At 65.6% G+C, this 20,686-nt stretch overlaps 4 protein-coding genes across 10 annotated transcripts; 2 read left to right on the forward strand and 2 right to left on the reverse strand.

Moving 5' to 3' along the window:
- Positions 1-1,074: 1,074 nt before the first annotated feature.
- Positions 1,075-10,231, reverse strand: MMP11 (matrix metallopeptidase 11). Its single transcript, XM_043901213.1, has 8 exons — positions 10,072-10,231; positions 5,286-5,515; positions 4,287-4,430; positions 4,056-4,189; positions 3,699-3,940; positions 3,400-3,616; positions 2,469-2,726; positions 1,075-1,870 (listed from the first exon to the last, which is right to left on the reverse strand). Exons 1-8 carry the CDS (start codon positions 10,183-10,185, stop codon positions 1,737-1,739), a joined length of 1,473 nt encoding a protein of 490 aa, XP_043757148.1. The 5' UTR covers positions 10,186-10,231; the 3' UTR covers positions 1,075-1,736.
- A 2,912-nt stretch (positions 10,232-13,143) lies between these two features.
- CHCHD10 (coiled-coil-helix-coiled-coil-helix domain containing 10) lies at positions 13,144-15,169 on the forward strand. The gene is made up of 4 exons (XM_043901223.1): positions 13,144-13,302; positions 13,499-13,721; positions 14,496-14,643; positions 14,971-15,169. Exons 1-4 carry the CDS (start codon positions 13,262-13,264, stop codon positions 14,988-14,990), a joined length of 432 nt encoding a protein of 143 aa, XP_043757158.1. The 5' UTR covers positions 13,144-13,261; the 3' UTR covers positions 14,991-15,169.
- Positions 15,034-19,107, reverse strand: C5H22orf15 (chromosome 5 C22orf15 homolog). Of its 7 annotated transcripts, XM_043901216.1 has the most exons (7): positions 18,122-19,107; positions 17,889-18,016; positions 17,278-17,385; positions 16,721-16,807; positions 16,483-16,620; positions 15,938-16,247; positions 15,034-15,306 (listed from the first exon to the last, which is right to left on the reverse strand). In XM_043901216.1, the coding sequence occupies exons 3-7, from the start codon at positions 17,300-17,302 to the stop codon at positions 15,258-15,260; spliced, it is 609 nt and encodes a 202-aa protein (XP_043757151.1). In that variant the 5' UTR covers positions 17,303-17,385; positions 17,889-18,016; positions 18,122-19,107; the 3' UTR covers positions 15,034-15,257. The 7 variants fall into 7 exon arrangements, with proteins under 7 accessions (XP_043757151.1, XP_043757152.1, XP_043757154.1 ...); XM_043901217.1 differs by lacking the exon at positions 17,889-18,016; XM_043901219.1 differs by lacking the exon at positions 18,122-19,107 and having other exon boundaries at positions 17,278-17,343; positions 17,889-17,942.
- Positions 17,647-20,437, forward strand: VPREB3 (V-set pre-B cell surrogate light chain 3). The gene is made up of 3 exons (XM_043901214.1): positions 17,647-18,191; positions 19,071-19,299; positions 20,002-20,437. Exons 1-3 carry the CDS (start codon positions 17,937-17,939, stop codon positions 20,316-20,318), a joined length of 801 nt encoding a protein of 266 aa, XP_043757149.1. The 5' UTR covers positions 17,647-17,936; the 3' UTR covers positions 20,319-20,437.
- Positions 20,438-20,686: the final 249 nt, after the last annotated feature.

Here is a 20,686-nt window from a genome sequence, read left to right on the forward strand (position 1 = left end):
TGAGAGGTGCCGCTCTGAGCATCCATGTAGGACTGTGTGTGTGTGTGTGTGTGTGTGTGTGTGTGTGTGTGTGTGTGTGTGTGTGTGTGTGTGTGTGTGTGTGTGTGTGTGTGTGTGTGTGCTGCCTATGCCAACATCTGACACATGGCAGCTATGAGAGGTGCCGCTCTGAGCATCCATGTAGGACTGTGTGTGTGTGTGTGTGTGTGTGTGTGTGTGTGTGTGTGTGTGTGTGTGTGTGTGTGTGTGTGTGTGCTGCCTATGCCAACATCTGACACATGGCAGCTATGAGAGGTGCCGCTCTGAGCATCCATGTAGGACTGTGTGTGTGTGTGTGTGTGTGTGTGTGTGTGTGTGTGTGTGTGTGTGTGTGTGTGTGTGTGTGTGTGTGTGTGTTCTCCTGTCTCTTTGCACCCTATGTGCTGTAGCCTGCCCAAGCAAGAATACTGGAGCAGGTTGTCATTCCCTTCTCGAGGGGATCTTCCCCGCCCAGAGACTGAACCTAGGTCTCTTGCATTGCCTCGTGGCTCAGATGGTAAAGAATCTATCTGCCTGCTATGCGGGAGACCTGGGTTGGGAAGATCCCCTGGAGAAGGAAATGGCAACCCACTCCAGTACTCTTGCCTGAAAAATCCCATGGACAGAGGAGCCTGGTAGGCTACAGTCCATGGGGTCGCAAAAGAGTCGGACACGACTGAGCAACTTCACTCACTCCTGCATCGCAGGCGGATCCTTGGCTTTTTGAGGGTGCCAGGCAAGTAGATCTCAGAGAGTGAGGAGTCAGGCAAGGTAACCTTGAGTTTGGTTCTGTGTCCTGACAGTGGCAGGATCGGGAAAGGTGAGCAGCACTTGCTGGACGATGGTCTGAGAGGCCGCTGGGGAAGTGGGGAGCAGACTGTGAAGCCACTGTAGGCATTCAAGTAGGACAAGATGGGGCAGGGGGAGCCCTAAACGTGACACCCAGCCCCGAGGACCAGGGGACTGAGCGGGTCCCCAGCCAAGCCTCCCAACTCGCTGGTCCAGTTCCACCCCTATCCTGGCCTTGCACTCACAGAGACACCCCAGGCAGGCAGGTAGAAAATGACCGTGTTTAATGACAGTCAGTAAAAAAGAAAAGAAAAGGAAAACAAAACAGCTTTATACACACTGTACACATTTACATGGCTTTGGAGGATCTGACCCGTGATAGGACTGAGGTATACCGGGGCCCTCAGGGCGCAGGGTCTCTGGCAGGAAGCACCCCCAACAGCTGACCGGGCCTTTTGGCCTGGATCCTGGGAAACAAGTCTCCAGAACCACCAAACTGGAAGGCAGCACCTACCCAGAGCAACCCCTGTGGGAGGCAGGAGGCGCAGGACCCTGACACCCACATGCCAGCCCCCGTGGGACCCCACAGCGAGGACGGTGATGGTTCCAGCTCCCCCAGCCCTGCCGAGGCCCGACCCTGAGGGGTGTGGACGGAGACCCTGGGCAGCTGGGTTCCATGTGACCTGCACAGGCTGGGTGGAGCCAGCCCAAGACCACCCTCAGCCTCCATGCCAGAGCCCCCTGCCCAGTCTCAGACAGTCGCTGGCAGTGGCCACGACCCGCGTGGCCCTCCCTGCAGTCCTGGTGGCAGCACTCGCCCACCCCCCCAGCAGACGCGGCTCCGTGCCCTGCCTGGTGCCCAGGGCCACGGCCACGGCCACGGTCTCCAGTGTGGAGGTGTCAGGGGCCTGAGGACAGCCAGGCGGTGCTCAGCGGAGAGTGTTGGCAGCCTCGGTACAGCTGAAGAAGTCGGGGCCCACGAGGCGGGGGAAGCCCTCCAGGGCTTTCACCTTCACGGGGTCAAACTTCCAGTAGAGGCGGCCACGCAGGAAGTAGGCGAAGCCTGAGGAGACAGGAGGGTCAGGGCCTGGTAAGTGGACACAGGGGTGGGCGCAGGCCTTGGCCACTGCTCGGCTCCTTGAAAACCGAGGGCCTCAGGCGGCCCTTAAGAAAGTGAAGTCGCTCAGTTGTATCTGACTCTTTGCGACCCCATGGACGGTAGCCTACCAGGCTCCTCCGTCCGTGGAATTCTCCAGGCAAGAGTACTGGAAGGCCTTGCCATTTCCTTCTCCAGGGGATCTTCCCGACCCAGGGATTGAACCTGAGTCTCCCGCGTTGCAGGCAGACACTTTACCATCTGAGCCACCAGGGAAGCCCCAGGGTCTTCCTACCCTTGGGTGAGCCCTTCCCTTCCACCTGCCCCCGGGTCTGGTCTGAGCCACCACCCAGCCTGACAGGCTGGAACCTCGGACGCCCCCAGCATGTGGTGGTGGTGATTTCACCAGCCACCCCCGAGGGGCCCGGGCATGCGCCCCAGCCAGCCTCCATGCTGTGCCTGGTGCCCACGGCCACAAAGACGGCGCACAGGGGGTCAGCACGGTCCTTGGCAGCAGGAGGGGCGGAGTGGGAGCGGGCCGGGCAGAGGCCCCCCCCCCGCACACCTTCAGCATCTTGGAAGGCCGCGTCGATCTCCGAGGGCACCCCTCGCCAGTCGGTGGCCCGGCGCGGCACGGGGCTGTCCACGCGGCGGGCGCTGGGCTGGAAGCGCCAGTAGTCCCCGCCTCGGAAGAAGTAGATCTTGTTTTTCTCGGAGCCCCACACCAGGGCCGCGTGGATCGCGGATCCCTGCAGGCCCAGCTCAGAGAGGGGCGCGGGACCCAGGACCGGCTTCTCGCCATCGTACACCCAGTACTGAGCTCCTGTTGGAGAAACGGGGGGGTTGGGGGTGCGTGTGCTGCAGCAGGGCTGCCCAGCGGCCACGTTCCGCCACCAACACCACCTCGGACCTTCCCAGCCTCAGTTTCCTTGTCCATAAAACACAAAAGGCCGGTAATAACGCCTGCTTGGCACCCCTACCCCCAAGGACACTGGGCAATGCCAGCAGCCCCGGGAGGTACAGGTGGGAAAGGTCGCTCTGAGCAGCGAAGAGGCCACCTGGGCGCCTGCTCCCTCCCTGCACTTGGCTGCTCACCCCGGTGTCAGCCCTCACGCAGCAGGCCCTGCCCCTGGCGTGCTCCAGGCTCCCATCTCTGGCACAGTGAGCTCACATCCCTCCCGACCTTCTCCAAGCTGTGCCCTCATGCAGGTCACTTCACCACCTCTGCGCCCCAGAGCCTCGTCTCTAGACCAGGGGCCAGGATCACACGTGCTTCACGGGGTGCAATACCTTCCAACCTACTCCAGCCTCGAGAACCGCCTCCTCCAGGAAGCCTCCCAGCTGTGCCCAAAGGCGTGAGCCACGCTTTCCCTGGGCCCCAAGACTCTGGGGCCCCCTCCATCTGTCCATCTGCTCATCCCGTCTGTCTGTCCCTACCCTTGGCCATGATGTTCCTGGCTCCCAGCAGTCTCCTGAGTGTGACCTGGCCCACTCACCTTGGAAGAACCAGATGTGGCCCTGGGCATCCTCAAAGGCCGCGTCCACAGGGCTGGGCAGCCCCTGCCAGTGGCGAGAGGCCAGCGCAGGGTAGCCGGGCTGCAGCCGGCCCCCACGCAGCCGCCACACAAAGCCTGCCTTGAAGAAGAAGAGTTCGCCGCGGATGGTGGCGGCCGCGTCAAAGGAGACCTGGCAGGCGTCTGGCGGGGCGTCCGGCTGGGGTGAGAGCGCAGGGTCAGGAGGAGCCTATGGTGGGGCCGCAGAGGGAGCCGTTGGGGGTGGGGGAGCAGGGCCTCACCCGCAGCGGCGCGATCTCGTTGGTGTCTGCCCCGGTGCCAGGGCCCAGGTCCGGGGGCCTGGACGTGGGAGCTAGCCGAGGCCGGCCGTACAGCTGCTGGATGCCCCTGCGGTCGTCCGGGCTGAGGCTCAGCGGGTAGCGGAAGGTGTAGAAGGGGGACATCAGGGCCTTCGCAGCTGTCGTGTGCTGCAGCCCGAGCACGTGGCCAAACTCGTGGGCCGCCACCTGCAGGAGGTCTGTGCCTGGAAGAGGGAGACAGCCCGGCAATGCGCGAGCTCCTGCAGCCGGACGCCGAGCCCGGGCCCGGCTCTGGGGCCTCGGCAGGGCCCCTCCGGAAAGTGGGGCCCCAGCCCCTACCCTGGTTGTCCCCGATGGTCCAGGTCTCATCGTAGTCGAAGTGGACATCCCCTTCTCGGTGGGTCTTGGGGAAGAAGGCGTGGGCCAGGATGCCCCCAGGTCCGTCAAAGGGCAGGTTGTCCCCATGCCAGTACCTGTGTGGTGGTGGTGGGGTGGGTAGGGTGGTAGGGCTGCTGGCAGGTGGGTTTCCTTCCCGGGGTTGGTGGGGGGGTCCCCAGGCCCCCGGCTCACCTGGTGAAGTCGATCACGATGTCGGCGTGGCCCTCGTGCACCTCGGTGAAGGTGAGCGGCGTGACGTCGCTCCACACCTGGAGGGCCTCCGCCACCGTCTGCCGCACCTGTTCCCGCAGCAGCTGCCATGGGAACCGGAGGATCCTGGGGAGCACGGGGGCGGTGGGGGGGCTGGGTCTGGCTCGCAGGGTAGCGTCAGCCCCCGCTGGCTGTCCCAGATGCACAGAGGGGGCAGGCGTGCAGGACGCAGGCCCGGTGTGCTCCGAGGGTGCCCACCGCTCCCTGCGCCACGTGGGCGCACCTTCGTGTGGTCTGTGTGCCCTTAGGTACCTGCGAGGGTCTGCACTGGGCGGAAAGGACCCAGGAGCCCCGAGGCCCCCCCCCAGACCTGACCGTGCCACTGACTGTGGGGAGACCTTGGGCCCCGGGACCTGCCCCTCCTGGGTCCCCAGGCTCCCCACCCAGGACACTTCTGGGGCCCCCAGGAGTCCCAGCTGCAATGACATGGGCCACCACACCCGTCTTCACGCCGCTCCCCACCCCGCCCCACTGCAGGATATGTAAGTCTCAGCACCAGGGGCCGAGGCCACCCGAGCCATCAGCCGGCCTGCCCTGGCGGGTCCCTCCCTGTGCGGATCCCGAGTGCGGTGCTAGGTCTGAACCGGGCGTGGGGAGCACCTCGCTCCCCCGGAGGAGGGGTCGTGTCTGCCTCATGGAGAGTCCCAGGGCCTGGCCCGCAGCATGGTGCCAGCAGAGGTTGTGTGGGTGACTGATGGCCGTGCCCCACGGGTCTGCGGAGCAGCCAGACGTGCAGAGACCGTGCCCCCGAGGGAGGGTGTGGGAGTGCATCTAAGTGTGGGTTTGGGGCATTGCCCAGCAGACGCAGGAGTCAGGGGACACTCCATCATGTTGGCCACAGGGATCTGGCCCCCCCGCCGCCCCAGTATGTCTCAGACAGCAGGTGGAGGTCAAAGGCCAGCTTGTGGTCATCGGCCCTACCTGTAGGTGAGGTCCGTCTTCTCCCAGCGCCCACCTGACAGCACGAACCGCTTCTGTCGGTTGCGGGCACTCGGCCCATCGGGCGGGTCAGGCACACCGCAGCGGGGAGGTCTGGGGTGGCCAGCCAGCGGGAGGGCCTCCTGGGCGGCCAGGGCGGGGGCATCGCTGTCGGGAGGGGCCTCCAGCCACGGCTCTGGTCCTCTGCTCACGGGGTGGCGGCGGGGGGCGTCCTGAGCGGGAGACAGGCCCCGGGTCAGTGGTGTGGACGTCAGCGCACCCTCACTCCAGCGGAGGCCATCGGGGAGCACGGCGGTCTGGTGCGGGCTGCCTGGCGTCCAGACGCTGATCCCAAGGCCTCCTGCCCCCTCCTGGAGGGCCCCAGGTGCCCAGGGTCACTTACTCGCGCCGTTTGGGCCAGGGAGGGGTGGGTGGGGCTGCAGGCCCCCCTGCCCTCTTCACACAGCCCCGAAGGGACCCCCCAGCAGATGCCTCTCCCCTTCTGTTTCTTCCTGGGCACCCCCAGCCCCCAGGTCTGTCCTATCCAGCTCCGTGAGCTGGCCCCTGCCCAGGACATCCACTGCGGCCACCCACCAGCATGGGGGGGCTGCCGCCCTGCCCCGCCTGCATCTGCCCACCTGACAAGTAGGGGGGATCCCTCCCTCCAGCGTGGATCTGGGGGTGAACCGACCAGGCCGCGCTCAGCACAGGGCCGGCGCCACTTAGGGCACCGGGAACTGATCGCTGGGGCGCACTTGTTTTTTTTAAGTAACGATCTTTAAAACTTTTATCGTTCAGTTATTTATGTGTTTGGCCGTGGTTGGGTTCTTTCCCGCTGCTGCTGGCGGGGGCACGGCCTCTGTGTGTCCTCTCCACATGGGTGGGGGCGCTGGCAGTTCCCAGACGCCCAGCCCCCACCCTGCCAGGGCCCCTGGACCACGCTCGCCCAGTGGAGGGGCGATTCTGACCTGGCGCGCCCACCCTCCCCACATCCCAGCCTGAAGGTCGTGGTTCCCCTGCCTGGAAAAAGTGGAAGCTCAGAGAGGTAGGGAGAGCCCGCGGGATCAGCCCGCAAGGACACAGCGGAGCCAAGCGGGGGCCGTGGCACCCTGGGCCGCAGGTGAGGGCCCGGTGTGGGTCACAGCAGAGTTGGGGGAGCCTCAGCGCCATCCGGCCCGGCCTGTCTGCTCCACGCCGCTGTGGCCTTCCCGAGCCATATTTGGGGCAGGAGCCGGGCCGCTGGGGCCCCACCCTCAGCCTCAGCCTCTGGCAACGCTCCCAGGCCCTGGGCACCCCAGAGCTCCGACAAGCATCCCAGCCCCCGCCAGCTGCCGATGCCAGAGCCACCAGGAAGGAGCAGCAGGCAGGGCAGGAGGCTCTCTGCGCTCCCAGCACACCCCGACCTCAGCTCTGCTCTGTCCTTCAGGCTGGGGTCCCCCTTCCCCAGGGGAGGGACTGGCCCCACCAGGGCGACCGAAGAGGAGGAAGGGGAAATGACCAAGTACCTGCTGTCGTCCAGACGCTTTAGGGGCAGGGTTCACTGGACCCTCCACCCCCACCCCCGGCGTCAGGCAGGAGGACACACGTCCAGGTCTCACACTGGGGAGGTGGGCCCCGGGCCCGCCCCTGCTCCTCCCCACACCAGCTCCGTGACCTCCAGGAGGAACAGAAATCCTTTCCTCAACCGTGACAGGGGTCCCAGGACCCTCCCCAGAAAAGCCAGGGCTGTGTTGTTCCCCCGGAGCCCCAGAGAGCCCAGAGCCCAGCCTGCCATCGAGGGAAAATCTCCCCTCTCTTCTGCTTCCCCAGGGAGGCCTAAGCAGCAAGCCTCAGGGGGGCGGTGGGTGATAGGCACGCCCACCGTGCCTTCCTCTCCTGCCCCCATGAGGCGCTAGGTACAGGCCCAGACCCCTGCATCCTGGCACCCTCAGTGCAGTGGCAAGATCCCTGGCCTGAGATTCAGAAGGCCCAGTTCCACGCCATGGAGACCCTGGGCAACTCACAGCCCTCTCTCAGCCTCCACTCTCCTATCTGTCCAGTGGGAATGGGGCTGCGGCGAAGGGTAACCGACCTCTCTCTGTAACGCCCTCTGGGGCAGCAGGCACGGAGGGAGTTCCCTCCCTGGGCTGGCTTCTCCCCCTCTGGGACGCTGCTCTGCCAAAGTCCTGCCCTCCCCCACCTGGCGGTCAGCCCCCACCTCCCCACCAGGCCTCCAGACTTGACATCAGAACGCAGGAGTGGCAGCTGGAAGGAAGCTCTCAGGGCCAGAAAGGAAGAGTGACTTGCGCCGGGTCCACCTGTGAGCCGGGCCTCTGGTTCCCTGCCCACGTCATGGTCACCACTCCTGGAGGCTCTACGATCAGGGCCCCAGGGCAGCGAGGTCCTTTGCTGGAGCCCACCACCCACAGGGTCTTGGCCTCAGTTTCCCCACTGCTGGGACAGGACGCATGCCCCTGCCCCGCCACCCTCGCACACTCTGTCTCCCCCACGTCCTTTCTGTCCTGGGGCTGGTGTCTCTCCCTAGCTGCGAGGCCTGATCGCTCACCTGGGTGCGCCAGTCCCACCCCCCCACCCCGCCCAGGGCTGCCGGGAGGCAGTGAGGTGGGGGTGAGCACACACCACGCCTGCCTCAACCACAGCCCTGGGGGATTAGGGAGCAGGCATCGCCCCAACTCCCAGGGGAAGAGACAGGGCCCAGAGAGGTCCAGGTCTTGGCCCAGGGTCACACAGCCAGGGAGCCCAGAGCTGGACCTAGACCTGGGGATCAGGCCTCCCCACCCATGGCCCCCCCAACCCCCAAGCTGTGGCTCATCTCCAAAACCCACATTCCTGAGACGACTGCTCGTCCTCCCTGCAGGCCTGCCTGCTCGTTGGCCAGCGTCTCCCTGGGCCTGCCCTGGGCGGAGGTGCCCAGCCCGCTCACCCCACCTCTCCCCGACGGGCACCACACCACAGCCTCACACATCCTCGAGGAATCACTTGGGCAGGGGTCAACCTGCAATCGGGAAAATGGGAGGCAGCCAGCAGTTGGGAGTGAGGAGGCCCCCAGACTGGGAAGCGCTGGGCACGGCTGGGCTGGGCGTGCCCTCTCCAGCCTGCCTGCCGTTGGCCCAGGTCCCCATAGCCAACCCCTCTGCGGTGGGCAGGAGGCGACCCCAAGGGGAGGACACTGCAGGCTGGGAGGAAGGCAGGGAGCATCCGCACACCATCCCGGGCCTCTCTGAGGCTCAGAGAGGTCAAGTGACCCCCCCCGAGTCACACCACTTGCTCCTGGGCAGGCAGGTCCATCTCACCCCCCCCCCCCCCAACCACCACCTCCCTTGCTGGCTCCAGAAGGGAAGGCGGGGTCCCCCACAGCGGGCGGGCGGCAGGGCTTTCATCAACCCTGAAAGCTGTGAGCTGGTAGGATAAATATTTACAGAGCCTTCCTGGCCCTGCCAACAGCCGTCCAGGGATAAGCACGTCCTAGGTGACCCCGAGTGCCCCCTGCATATCTGCGGGGTGACAGACAACAGCCCGGCTCAGACCCCGCCTGACCCCGCACAAGCGGCACAGTGGCAGCTCCAGGTGATGGAACGTGATCCTGTGCCCAGCTCTCCTGGCCTCCCTGCAGACGCTCTCTGGCCCGGCAGTGGGCACTGTCGCCTCCCACCCGCCCACTGGACAAGGCTGGGGGTGAGGGCTACCGAGGCGCCGGAGGGCTCACCTAGGGCCATGTGGTTCAAAAGCCCAGATCCCTCCGGTTCCTAAACCCGCGGATTCAGCAGCTCCCCAGGGTGACCCCTAGACTCTGCCCCCAGGCCTAGGGGGCCGGGCAGGGCTGGGGAGGAGGCAGGGCCCCTGGCCCGAGGTACCCACCACCCCTTCCATCCCCAGCGCTGCCAGGGGGCAAGACTGGCCAGGGCAGAGCTGGCGTGGCTGGACAGAGGGGCCCAGGCTGGCCATACCTCCCTCGTCCGGAGCTGTCCCCTGAGAGTCTGCCTGCACCCCCGCCCCCATCCCCGCTAACAACCCCATCCCTGCCCCCCATCCCTGCCCGGTCAGGCTGGAAGCTCAGCGGCACGCCGGAGCGGGCCAGGCACCCAGGGAGCTATGTGCCTGCAGTAGCCCAGGCTGTGAGTGGTCCCCCGAAGCCCCAGCTGTTGGGGAGGGCGCAGCCTTCAGGGCACACGCAGGCTGGCACACACAGGGGTGTCCCCCTGCCACCCGCCCCGCTGGGGCACGCCGGAGCTCTCACGCTCAGGCTGCCTCCCGGCTCCACGGCCTCCCGATCCCGCCACTCACAGGTCCCAGGCGGTGGCATCTGTCTCTGCCAGGCTCAGACCCCTCGCGCCCTCCTGCCTGGAGGCGTGCTCACCGAGGCCACACACCTGGCAGCTGACGCCAGCTGGAGACCCACGGGTCTTTGTCCCTATGGTGTGTCGGGAGCCCTAGAGCCACTCCCGCTGTCCCTCCCCTGCAACACACACACACCCCCAGGATCGCGGCCGGGGTGGGGGGCGGGGAGGCGCGCAGGGGGCAGGTCCCAGAGCTGGGCGGGTGGTGGCGGCGTGCGTCTAGTGTCCCGCTCACCAGCCAGTCCAAGCAATCCCGGCGCCGGCTCCACTTGCATACCTCCGGGGACGGGAAGCTCACTATCCATCACGCCCCCGGGGCACCCAGACAGCGTTTCAGGGTAACGGGCCACTCCCGGACGCCCCCGTGGGTCCAGCTCTGCCGGCCGGCGCCCCTCGGCGTGGAGGGCGGGGCGGGGCCGGGGGCTGCCGGGCGGCGGGCGGTGGACACTCACCGGCGGCCGCGGGGCCCGGGCCAGCAGCAGCGGCAGCGGCAGGAGCAGCAGCAGCAGCAGCGGGAGCAGGAGGGCGCGCGGGGCCGCGCCGCGGAGCCCGGCGGCCCGAGCCATCCGCCCCGGGGCTGCAGGGCCTGCTGGGCCGCCGCCGGCCGCCGCCCCTTATAGCCTCCGCCCCGCCCCCGCCCCGGCCCCGCCCCCGCTTTTGTTCTGCACTCGCCCCGCGCCGGCGGCCAGGGAGTGGGGGTGGCCCGGCCCGCAGATCCGGTCCTTCCCGCGGCGTGCCGGGCTGCGGTCTCGGAGGCCCGGAGGGACTGGAGGGGGGCGGGGGGCGGTGTTGGCGGGTGACCCTGGCCGGGGAGGGGGGGGGTGCCGTTGCTCCGGGCCTCAGTTTCCCCAGCGCGATGGGCCGTCTGAGAGGAGTCGAGTTTCCCTGCTTGCCCCCGCCTCCTGACAGGCCCAACTTGGGAAGGTGCATCCCGAGCAGGGACATCCAGCTGTGTCCCGGGGGACCCTGAGCCACGGGAGGCGGCTGGCCAGGACGTCAGCTTGGCAGAATCCGCCAGTTCACAGAGGAGGAGACTGAGGCCCCAGGAGGGAGGAGCCAGATGAGGCTTCTTCCAAACCACCGGGCAGGATGAGGGGTCAGGAGGCCTTCTTCGCAGGTCAGCTGTTGGAAGGAGGTGGTCAGAAGGCAGTGTCTGTGCGGGGCGCTGGGGACCCCACGCCGCCCCTTGGCCTGACGAGCAGGCTCCTCAGAGGCCCTCAGGGCCAGCCTCCTGAGGCGAGGACGTGTCTGTGAGAGTCAGAGGGAGGGGTCGTGACCACACTGGGAAAGGGTCATACAGCCCTTGCGGTGACCCCGAGCGCAGGCAGTCTGCTTGACCCCCGGGGAGCCGGGACACGGTGACACCCGTCCCGGCGGGCCGGCCCCTGAGCCGCCGCAGGGTGAGGCTGTGCCTGAAAAGGGAGGAGACGGGCAGCGAGGGGAGGGCCACCGCGGACTCAACCCCCTCCTCCCCCTCCAGTCCCCGGAGCCGCCGCGGCCTCTCCAGGGAGGCTCCACAGAGACCCCTAGAGGGCGAGAAGAGGGACGACTGCTGTGATTTTTTCACTCCCTAGGCCGTTTGCCATCTTTTTCTTCCTTTTTAAAATTTTTTGGCAGGGCTGCAACGCATGTGGGCTTTTAGTTCCCTGACCCGGGATCGAACCCATGCCCCCTGCATTGGAAGCATGGACTCTTCACCACCGGACCACCAGGGAAGTCCTGCCATTTGTTTCTTCAGAGTGATTTACTTTTTTAAAAATGGAAATGCCTACTTCAGCCTCATCTTAGCAATATTGGTCAAGAAATCATGGATTTAATGAACTGATGATACATTTTTTTTTCTTTCTGATACACATCAAAATGCATAAAGTAAAAATGTTTAACTACCTTAAGTGGTCTCGAGTGCCTCCAGGGATGCGTGGCCTTGTTTTGGGGACCTGCAATCCACCAGTCATGGGAGTTTTTAGTAACAACCTTTCCACGTTTCCACAGTGGAAAGCCACAGTTATAGCAAGCTGTGCTGGTCCCAGAGGGCTTCCTGCAGGAAGGGGACCCTGATCAGCCCAGGAGGGGCCTGTTTGGCAAACAAGAGCAGGTCAGCAGGGGCTGCAGGAGCAAAGTGGTGGAAGCTGGCCCAGGCCTGGCATGTCTGCGAGAAGAGAGTGGCCACCTTTACATGCTCCCCTCTCCTGAAGGCAAACGGCCACCCCATTGCAGAGAGGAGAAAACTGAAGCCCAGGCCCAGATGGGGCTCAGGGGAGGACCCTGCCTCCCGGGCTGGCTGAAAGGACTGTGTGGTCGGGACGCAGTCGTGACATCACCCAGCCTGCCAGACACTGCCGGTGCCCCTGTTCCCTGCTTGCCTGCCGTCCCCTCCTCACAGAGGGGCCTCCTCTCCCCACCTGAGCCCCCCACCCCATGCTTCTGCTCTTGACTTCATCTGCCCTGCAGTCCCAGTGCCAGGAGGCCTCCCTTGGGGGTAGGGAACAGTGATGTGGGGATAGGAAAGTCGGGAGCCCACCCCGCCAAGGGAACTGATATGACCACTCAGAACTCATTCAGAAAAAATGAAAACCGTGAAAACCTGCCGTTCCTGAACGGCTGGGAAGCATCCTGAATCTCGATGACCCTGCCCTGGACTTGGAACCAAGTGGTAATATTCGAGGCCACAGAATTCATACTCGCACCAACGCCCCTAGGCCCGCAGGGGACGGCCTTTGGAAAGGACACGCCGGGTAAACATGGTCGGGGTCTAGCACTGCATCCAACCAGTCCTTCCTAAAGGAGATCAGTCCTGAGTGTTCACTGGAAGGACTGATGCTGAGGCTGAAACTCCAATACTCTGGCCACCTGATGCGAAAAACTGACTCATTGGAAAAGACCCTGATGCTGGGAAAGATTGAAGGCAGGACAAGAAGGGGACGACAGAGGATGAGATGGTTGGATGGCATCACCGACTAAATGGATATGAGTTTGAGTAAACTCCAGGAGCTGGTGATGGACAGGGAAGCCTGGGGTGCTGCAGTCCGTGGGGTCGCAAAGAGTTGGACCTGACTGAGCAGCTGAACTGAACTGAACCGAGGTGGGGGGGGGGGGGGCGGTACTGGACGCCTCCTGGTGGGTGCTCTGTGAGCAGTCCTGCGAGGCTTGCTCGGGGCAGACAGGGGTGCGTGCTTTGTATCCGCCCCAGTCCACCCGCGACCCTGGGGCCACTCAGGAGCCAGCGAGCCAGGCCCCACGGGAGGGGCAGAAGCAGGGCTCGGCCGATCGCCAGACCGCCCGTGGTTCGGCTCGCCGCGTTTCGACGCGGCCTTTGAAGGACCGTCCCGTGGCCCCAGCGTGCGCCCTCCGCGCCCTGCCACAGCGGCTCCGTTTCCCCAGGGCGCACACAGCTCGGACAGGCTGCCAGGAGGGCGTAGACTCACCGACCCCCGGAGCTGCCGAGGGAGAAGCCGGGGACCCGCGGGGGTGCCGCGTGACCGGGCCCAGGGCCTCCCGAAGGGGGCGTGTCCCCGCGGCCCCGCCCCGGCCCCGCCCCGCCGGCGGGGACCGGCGCCACCGCCTCCGTCCCGGAGCCACAGCCTGCGCCGCCGTCGCCGTCTCCGACTCGGCTCGTCCGGCCCCGTCGCCGCCGCCGCCACCATGCCCCGGGGGAGCCGTAGCGTGGCCTCGCGGCCAGCTAGGTAGGAGCCGGCGCGGGCGCCGGGCAGCGGGCGCGGGCTAAGGGCGGCCCGGCAAGGACGCGACAGCGTGACCTTGGTGACGGCCGCGCCATCTTGGCGGGGGCGGGGCGGGGGGCCGCCGCTGCGCGTCTAGGACTGTGGTTGCCCGGCCGGGGGTCCGACTAGGAATGACCCCACTTCTCCCCGCATCCCGCAGCCGCCCCGCCGCGCCCTCTGCCGCCCACCCGCCTGCGCACCCGCCGCCCTCGGCCGCGGCCGCGGCCCCCGCCCCGTCGGGCCAGCCCGGCCTGATGGCGCAGATGGCGACCACCGCCGCCGGAGTGGCCGTGGGCTCGGCTGTGGGCCACGTCGTGGGCAGCGCCCTGACCGGAGCCTTCAGTGGGGGGAGCTCAGAGCCCGCCCAGCCTGCAGCCCAGCAGGTGAGCAAGGGCTCAGAGGAAAATGAGGCCCGACACAGCGCAGGGTGATGCGCCAGTCCAGAGACGCCCCAAGAAGGGTCCTACTGCTCACTCGGCTGTTGGCCTCGGGTCACTCACAGGCAGGCTCTCCCAACTCATCCCCTGTGGCTAAGGTCCCTAGAACCCCGTAGACAGACACCAACCAGCCCTTTAAAGATGGGGAAACCGAGGCCCTTAGGGGTCACAGACGGCCCAAAGTTGCCCAACCCTAGTAGAAGGGAGGGCTGTTGGAGCTCCTGAGTGCCCGCTCTCCTCCCACCCCCCACCCCCCAGGAGGCCCCTTCCTGCGCCCAGGGGTGACTGGTAGTCAGTGAGTTTGGGTCTGCTGACCTGTCCCCCACTGGGCACCCCACCAGTCCTGAGCCACATTTGGGCTTAGTGATGGGGTCAGGGATCACGAGAATCAGCGTGGCTGAGCCAGGAAGGTGTTAGAACCTGTTGGCCTGGAGCTCAAAGCAGCAGCGCCCTGGGCTTTTCTAGACCCATGTCCCACCTCCCGCCCCACCTGCTCTGGTTTCCGCACCACTGCAGCAGCGGCAGGGCCTTCCAGAGGGCTGTGGGCTCACCCTGTTTCAGGGATGGAGCCGCTGAGACCTGGGGCACACTACCCGCTAGGGACCCCTGAGGCATCAGAGCCAGGGGTCTGCGGAGGGGCAGCCGCCACCCCCAGCTTCGGAGTCCTCTCCCGGGTGCCCACCCCGAGCTGACCCAGCTGCCTTCTGTGCTGTGCCCCAGGCCCCGGCACGTGCCGCCCCGCAGCCCCTGCAGACGGGGCCCTGTGCCTATGAGATCAGGCAGTTCCTGGACTGCTCCACCACCCAGAGCGACCTGACCCTGTGCGAGGGCTTCAGCGAGGCCCTGAAGCAGTGCAAGTACAACCACGGTGAGCGCCCGCTGCCTGACCTGCGCCGGGGCGGGAGGGGCAGTTCACTGCTCCTGCTCCTCCTGGGTGCTCCCATTCCTCCTGGGTGCTCCCACTCATCCTGTGTGCTCCTGGTCCTCCTGGGTGCTCCTGCACTTCCCGGGTTCTCCCGCTCCTCCTGGGTGCTCCTGCTCCTCCTGGGTGCTCCTCTTCCTGGGTGCTCCCGCTCCTCCTGGGTGCTCCTCCTCCCGGGTGCTCCAACTCCTCCTGGGTGCTCCCGCTCCTCCTGGGTGCTCCCACTCCTCCCAGGTGCTCCTGTACCTTCGGCCTGACCTCCTCTCTCTACAGGTCTGAGCTCCCTGCCCTAAGAGACCAGAGCAGATTGGGTGGCCAGCCCTGCACCCACCTTCACCCCCCTCCCACCAACAGCCGGACCACGACGTCAGATTGTACCCACAGAGCTGGGACCTGGAGTGAGGAGGGGGTCCCTCACCCCACAGATGATCCGAGATGAAAATGTGCAATTAAAAGCCTTTATTTTAGCCGAGCCTGCTGTGTCCCCTCTCGTTGGACTGTCTGCAGGGGGCAGGGTGGTGGGAGATGGAAGTCCTGCTGCAGCGTGGGGTGCCGCCCCTTCAGCTGCTGTCCCGGGTGCGGAGGTCGCCCTTGTCATCCTGCGTAATCCTATAGGCAGCGCTGACTGGACGGTGAGGCATTAACTGCTGACCTCAAGCCTCAAGGGCGTCCGACTCTGGCCGGCTGGAGACCCCGGAGGAGCATGCCGCCTCATCTCAGGGACCCCTGCCCCTCCACCCTTCTTGTCCCTGGGGGCCCCACGGTGGCCTCACGCTCTGCCGGTGACCTTGCCCCTCTTGCTGATGCAATTTCCCCGTAATTGAAAATTTAGCAGGAGAAATGCTTCGGGCCTTTGCACCTGACCACACGAGCAGAGGTCACGGCCAGCCCCCTTGGATCTCAGTCCAGCTCGGCCACTTGGCTGTGATGTGCCAGGTCACGGGGCCTGCCAGCAGAGGAGCAGGCCCTTCAAATGCCATCACGCACTCGGAGCTGCTGCCTCCGCTGAGTTCGTTCAGTCTCTGCACGGAGCACCCACTGTGTACCAGGCCCTGTCCCACGTCCCCCGGTCACCGAGCCCCCAGCGGGCTGATGGGGGCCTGTCCTCGGGGACAGTGTGTCTCCAAAGGAGGCTGACATTGCGGTCCACCTCTCAGCACACACATCCGTCCGTCCCCTGGGAAGGGGGTCCCGTTTCTGGGTGTGAGCAGCCCCCCTGGGGTCTGTGTCTCCTCCTTACCTGGCTCCAGGCCCTGGCTCCTGGGTCCAGGACAGCAGGGAGCCCACCCTTCGGGGCCGAGAAGGAGGGCCTTGCTCCTGGTGGCCACGCTGAGTGCCCAGGCGCCGCCTCCGGCCGTCGCCCTGGGGGGGCAGGCCCGACCGCCAGCGCAGCTCCTCTGTGAGGCCCAGGATGCTCTGCTTGAGTGCGTGGGCGGGCAGGCGTCCCCACCCCCAGGCTCTCCTGTGACACTCACCAGCCATCTCTGGACACCACCCATCCAGGTTCTCCAGGAGGGACTCATAGCGCGTGGGGTCCCCTCCCTCCCCCTCTGTGGAGGGAGGGAGTCTGATCACTGGCTGGCTGGTGGTCCGCAGCCCCCCACCCCAACTCTGGACGTGTTTACCCCCCGGCCTGGGCTCAGGACAGGGCACTGGATGGGAAGGACAGGGCTGGGTCCTGGCCAGGCTGGGGGCTCTGCAGGGCATGGGTGCCCCGTGGATGCTGTCTCTCCTCTTACATTCCAACGTCACTGCAGGGGGGCGCGAATCTTGGACCCCACTTACTGATGATCTGCACCAGAACATAGGTTCCCCGCTCCTGCAGCAGGGGGCTGGTCATGGAGGGCGCCGGGGAAGGCCCCTCCTCCAGCCCCTCCACAAGGTTGACCAGGTGCCCGTCCTCAGCCAGCAGGGCGATGGTCGCTGAGAGGGTGGAGAGGGAGGCAGGGCAGGGATGGTACTTCCCCTGCCAGGGTGGGGGGGCCCTCAGCTGGCCCTCCAGCACCCCTCGCTGCCCCCTCACCGTCAGGGGGCACCTTGCACCTCTGCCTCAGGTGGGCGGTGAGGGTCCCGAGGCTGCACCAGATGTTCACCAGCTCCCAGCAGCCAGCTGCGGGAGAGGGGCGGAGGTGGGTGCATGGCACCCGCCCTTCCCCCCAGACCGGACGCTCTGCCTCCCTCCTGCCTACAGGGTCAGGAATGTACCCCACTCCATCTCCCCAGACGTCTGAACAACTCTTGCCTCCACCATGCAGCCCCCGCCCCCATCCCGCACCAGCCCCCCCCCCGAAGGCCAGGTGCCCCCCACCCCCGAGAGCTGCAGGACCCCTGGCCAGCGAAGAGATGGGGCAGTTGGAACACACACTCCCCAGCAGCGCCACAGCAGCTGTGTGGCCCGGAGGAGCCTGCCTGCCTCGCCCAGGACCCAGCCTGGGCGGGGCTTTCCCTCAAGCGACTCCCCCCAGACTCATCCCATGGGCACCCCCTTCCCCACACTGCCTCCTCGTTCTCCCCCCTCCACAAGGCAGAGGGAACGTACCCCCACCCATCTGCCAGCACAGGGGACCCCCTGTGACTTACCTCCAAACATCACCGTGATAAACATGGCCGTGGTGGGGACAGACCCCTCGGACCCCAACTTCCCACCTGGGGAAGGAGCTGGGGTGGAGCCAGACTGCAGGGTGGGCCCTGGGGAGATGCACGGGTGGGGGGGGTGATGGTGGGTGGGCTCAAGCGGAGCTCCTTGCTCAGCCCAGGGGGTCTCTGCAGCTAATCCAGGGTCCTCGGCCTTCTCCTTCTCCTGCTCGCTGGATCAGAGAAGACTGAGGTTCCCTCCCCCGCCCCCTCAGCCAGCTTCCAAGCTGGTCTCCATGACAGTGGGAGCTGCCTAGAGGTCTGAGCAGGAAATGCCTTCCCCCCAGTATCTGAGTAACGGGGTTTTCGGGGGGGCCCGGGCATTCCCAGTGCAGGGCTCTAGCAGGGGTTGGAGCCTCGGGCCCAGGGGTGTCCAGAGACCACTGCCCACGCCCCCCGCCTCCACCACCCACAAGGAGAGACAGAGCTCCCAGGCGGGGAGTGGGGGAAGTTCCTGGAGGTGGGGGCATCCCCAACCTTGCAGGCCCCCTTCCCAGGCGCACTCCCGGCCTCCTCCTCTTCTGTCCCCTGTTGTTATTGAGGTATGATTGGCATACCGTTCACAGCCACCCTTCGATGTGTTCTCCACAGTCAGGATACAGAACATGTCCCTCATACCCCCGCAAACTCCCAGCCAGGCTGTCACACAGAGGGAGGCGGCCGACGGGGCAGAGCCTTGCACTCCCTGCGTGTGGGATCCACAGGGGTCGTCACCGTGTCGGTGGGTCCTTCCTTTCATCCCAGGAGGGTCCCCCTGCCTGGAGGGGCCCCGGTCTGTGGATCTGCTCACCGCCTGCTCTTTGGGTCGTTTCCCGTGTGGGGTGATGATGAGGAAGGCCAGTACAGACACTCGCCTGCAGGTCTCTGGGTGAACAGGCATTTATTTCTCTTTCTCGGGGGCAAATCCTGGGAGGGGGGTGCCGGGCTGTTCCGGGAGAGTATGTTTCCGTTTGTAAGAAGCTGCCAGCGTTCTCCAGCGTGCTGCACCGTGTCACGGCCCCTCAGCGTCTGCCTGTGGCCGGGCCTCTGGACTCAGGAGACCTCCTTCTCAGCGGGCCTGCCCGCCAGGTGGTCAGGCCGTCTGTGCCCTTCTGGGGGCAGAGCTCAGTGCAGAAGAGAGGAGGCCCAGATCCCAGCGCAGCCCGCCAGCATCACTCTGCTTCCCTCGGCGTTCACACCTGGACAAAGGACGAGAAGCGCTGGCCTCAGCCCCGCCGCAGGCAGGTTCGGGGGAGGACGCGCTTCAACCACAGCAGGCGCACAGAGGCGGCCTGCGGGCAGCAGCGTTCCCAGACTCACAGGCCAGCGCTTTCTCCCCAGGGGACCTGTGGCACGGTCGGGAGCGGCTGCGGCCAGATGCCCGCCTGCGCCCTCGGCTCCAGCCACCACCCCTCTGTTCGCCCAGGGGCTTCTGTCTTTCGAGCTGCTGGGTGGGGGGGTCTTTTGTCTTTTGTCTGCCGCGTCACAGAGGTGCCATAGAGAGGGGCCCACAGTGGGAGCTTTGTAACGGGACGGAGGGCTGTTACAGGTCAGGGAGGCACTTGGGGGAGCCTTCTGGGGCAACGGAGATTTTATAAAATTTGGTCTGGGTACAGGCTGCAGGGATGTGTGTGTGTGTGTGTGTGTGACCCTCGAGCCACACGTGTGAGGTCTGTGCACGTGACCGTACGCATGAGACCTCGGTGGAAAGCAGCCACCTGCTCTGACTGCACCTGTGGATTTCCGGCTCCTGCTCTCAGGAGGCCCCACAGGCCCGCTCGCTGACGTTTGGGGAGATGGCACCGCCCTCCCCCCGTCAGGGGGCTGACGATTTGCATGCCGTGTCGGGGTCCAGCGGCCTCCCTCGCGTGGAGGTCCTGAAGCACCTGGAGCACCGCCTGCACAACAGCGGACTCCCGCCTGCCTCCCTGCCTCCGGCCATGGCCTGCCCGCCTCTGGCCCTCCTTCTGCTGGGGGCCCTCCTGGCAGGTGAGCCCTCCCCAGGCCTGGCTCACCTGGGGTGTGTGTGTGGAAGGCAGCACGGGGCTCTAGAAGACCGCTGCGGGGAAGTAAATCGCAGTGGGCAAGGGGGATGGTTTCCAAAGGGGCTGTGAGGGGGAGAGACCTGGCCTCAGTTTCCCCACTGGTGAGTGACCAGATGGCTAGGGTCCCTTTGGACTCTGACTCTGGGGGGGGCAGTGGCGGGTCTCAGAGACCGGTCACCTATTCAGTTTTTCAGAGGGGAAGCTGGTGTGGCCTAGTCACCGCCCCGCAGGGCCTCAGGGACAAGCTACCCCTGAGAAGGTCTCCAGCAGTCAGTGGCTGGAGACTGAGCTGATGGATATAGTAACGGCCCAGGAGGCTTCTTGGGGGTGATCAGCCTGTAGCCGGGTTTCGGACAAGCCAGTGTGACCTAAGTGATGGGGGTCTGCAGGGCAATGGTGAGGGTGGGTAGCAGGAGGACCCAGAGGCCACCAGCCCACCCTCTGAATTCTGGACTCTTAGCTGCACGTGGCTCCTTGGGAAGACGGGGCTTAAGGGTTGCCCGCTCTGTGGCCCACCCAGTGCTGATTCCACAGTAAGAACTGTGAGCTTTTGGGAGCAGATTCTCCTGGGGAGTCTGACCCAGGCTTTGTGGGGCAGGGGCCGGAGGGAAGGGGCCCAGGCCAGACCTGAGTGTGTGTCTCTCAGCCTTCCAGCCAGCCCTGACCAAGCCAGAAGCACTGCAGGTCTTCCCAGGCCAAGTGGCCCAACTGTCCTGCACAATCAGCCCCCGTTACGCCATCATCGGGGACCTCGGCGTGTCCTGGTATCAGCAGCGAGCAGGCAGCGCCCCCCGCCTGCTCCTCTACTACCGCTCAGAGGAGGACCAACACCGGGCCCCTGGCATCCCGGACCGCTTCTCCGCAGCTGCGGATGCAGCCCACAACACCTGCATCCTGACCATCAGCCCCGTGCAACCCGAAGATGATGCCGATTATTACTGCTTTGTGGGCGACTTATTCTAGGGGTGTGGGATGAGTGTTTTCTGTCTGCCTCCCACTTCTGCTCCTGACCTTGGGACCCTCTCTCTGAGCCTCGGTTTTCCTCCTCTGTGAAATGGGTTAATAATATTCACCATGTCAACAATAACTGCTCTGAGGGTCCTGAGATCACTGCGTCCGGGGGTGTGGGGGTAGGGATGATCCTGGGGATTACTGCAGAAGAGGAAGCACCTGAGAACCTTGGCGTGGGGCCCAGCCTCCCCACCAGCCCCCAGGGGCTCAGACTGGTGGCTCTTGCCTTCCTGTGACAGGAGGAGCTGAGTGAGAGAAAAAGGAACCAGCCTTTGCTAGTCCTCGCTCTGCATGGCTGGTTGGGGTCCAACACTCAACAG

The sequence above is a fragment of the Cervus elaphus genome, chromosome 5 (genome assembly GCF_910594005.1).
Source record: "Cervus elaphus chromosome 5, mCerEla1.1, whole genome shotgun sequence".
Lineage (NCBI taxonomy): Eukaryota > Metazoa > Chordata > Mammalia > Artiodactyla > Cervidae > Cervus > Cervus elaphus.

Bases quoted from the DNA above. Each gene is read 5' to 3' on its own strand.
- MMP11 (XM_043901213.1), bottom strand. From the start codon at position 10,185: ATGGCTCGGGCCGCCGGGCTCCGCGGCGCGGCCCCGCGCGCCCTCCTG. The intron at 5,516-10,071 runs GTGAGTGTCCAC...TCTCCCGCTCAG, and splicing joins CCCGGGCCCCGCGGCCGCCG to GACGCCCCCCGCCGCCACCC. The intron at 3,617-3,698 runs GTGAGGCCCTGC...CTCTCACCCCAG, and splicing joins ACGAGATCGCGCCGCTGCGG to CCGGACGCCCCGCCAGACGC.
- CHCHD10 (XM_043901223.1), top strand. From the start codon at position 13,262: ATGCCCCGGGGGAGCCGTAGCGTGGCCTCGCGGCCAGCTAG. The intron at 13,722-14,495 runs GTGAGCAAGGGC...GCTGTGCCCCAG, and splicing joins CCCAGCCTGCAGCCCAGCAG to GCCCCGGCACGTGCCGCCCC. The intron at 14,644-14,970 runs GTGAGCGCCCGC...CTCTCTCTACAG, and splicing joins GCAGTGCAAGTACAACCACG to GTCTGAGCTCCCTGCCCTAA.
- C5H22orf15 (XM_043901217.1), bottom strand. From the start codon at position 17,302: ATGTTTATCACGGTGATGTTTGGAG. The intron at 16,621-16,720 runs GTGAGGGGGCAG...CCACCCTCTCAG, and splicing joins GTGCAAGGTGCCCCCTGACG to CGACCATCGCCCTGCTGGCT. The intron at 16,248-16,482 runs GTAAGTGGGGTC...CTCCCTCCACAG, and splicing joins TGTTCTGGTGCAGATCATCA to AGGGGGAGGGAGGGGACCCC.
- VPREB3 (XM_043901214.1), top strand. From the start codon at position 17,937: ATGTCCCTCATACCCCCGCAAACTCCCAGCCAGGCTGTCACACAGAGG. The intron at 18,192-19,070 runs GTCTCTGGGTGA...TCCTGCTCTCAG, and splicing joins GTACAGACACTCGCCTGCAG to GAGGCCCCACAGGCCCGCTC. The intron at 19,300-20,001 runs GTGAGCCCTCCC...TGTGTCTCTCAG, and splicing joins GCTGGGGGCCCTCCTGGCAG to CCTTCCAGCCAGCCCTGACC.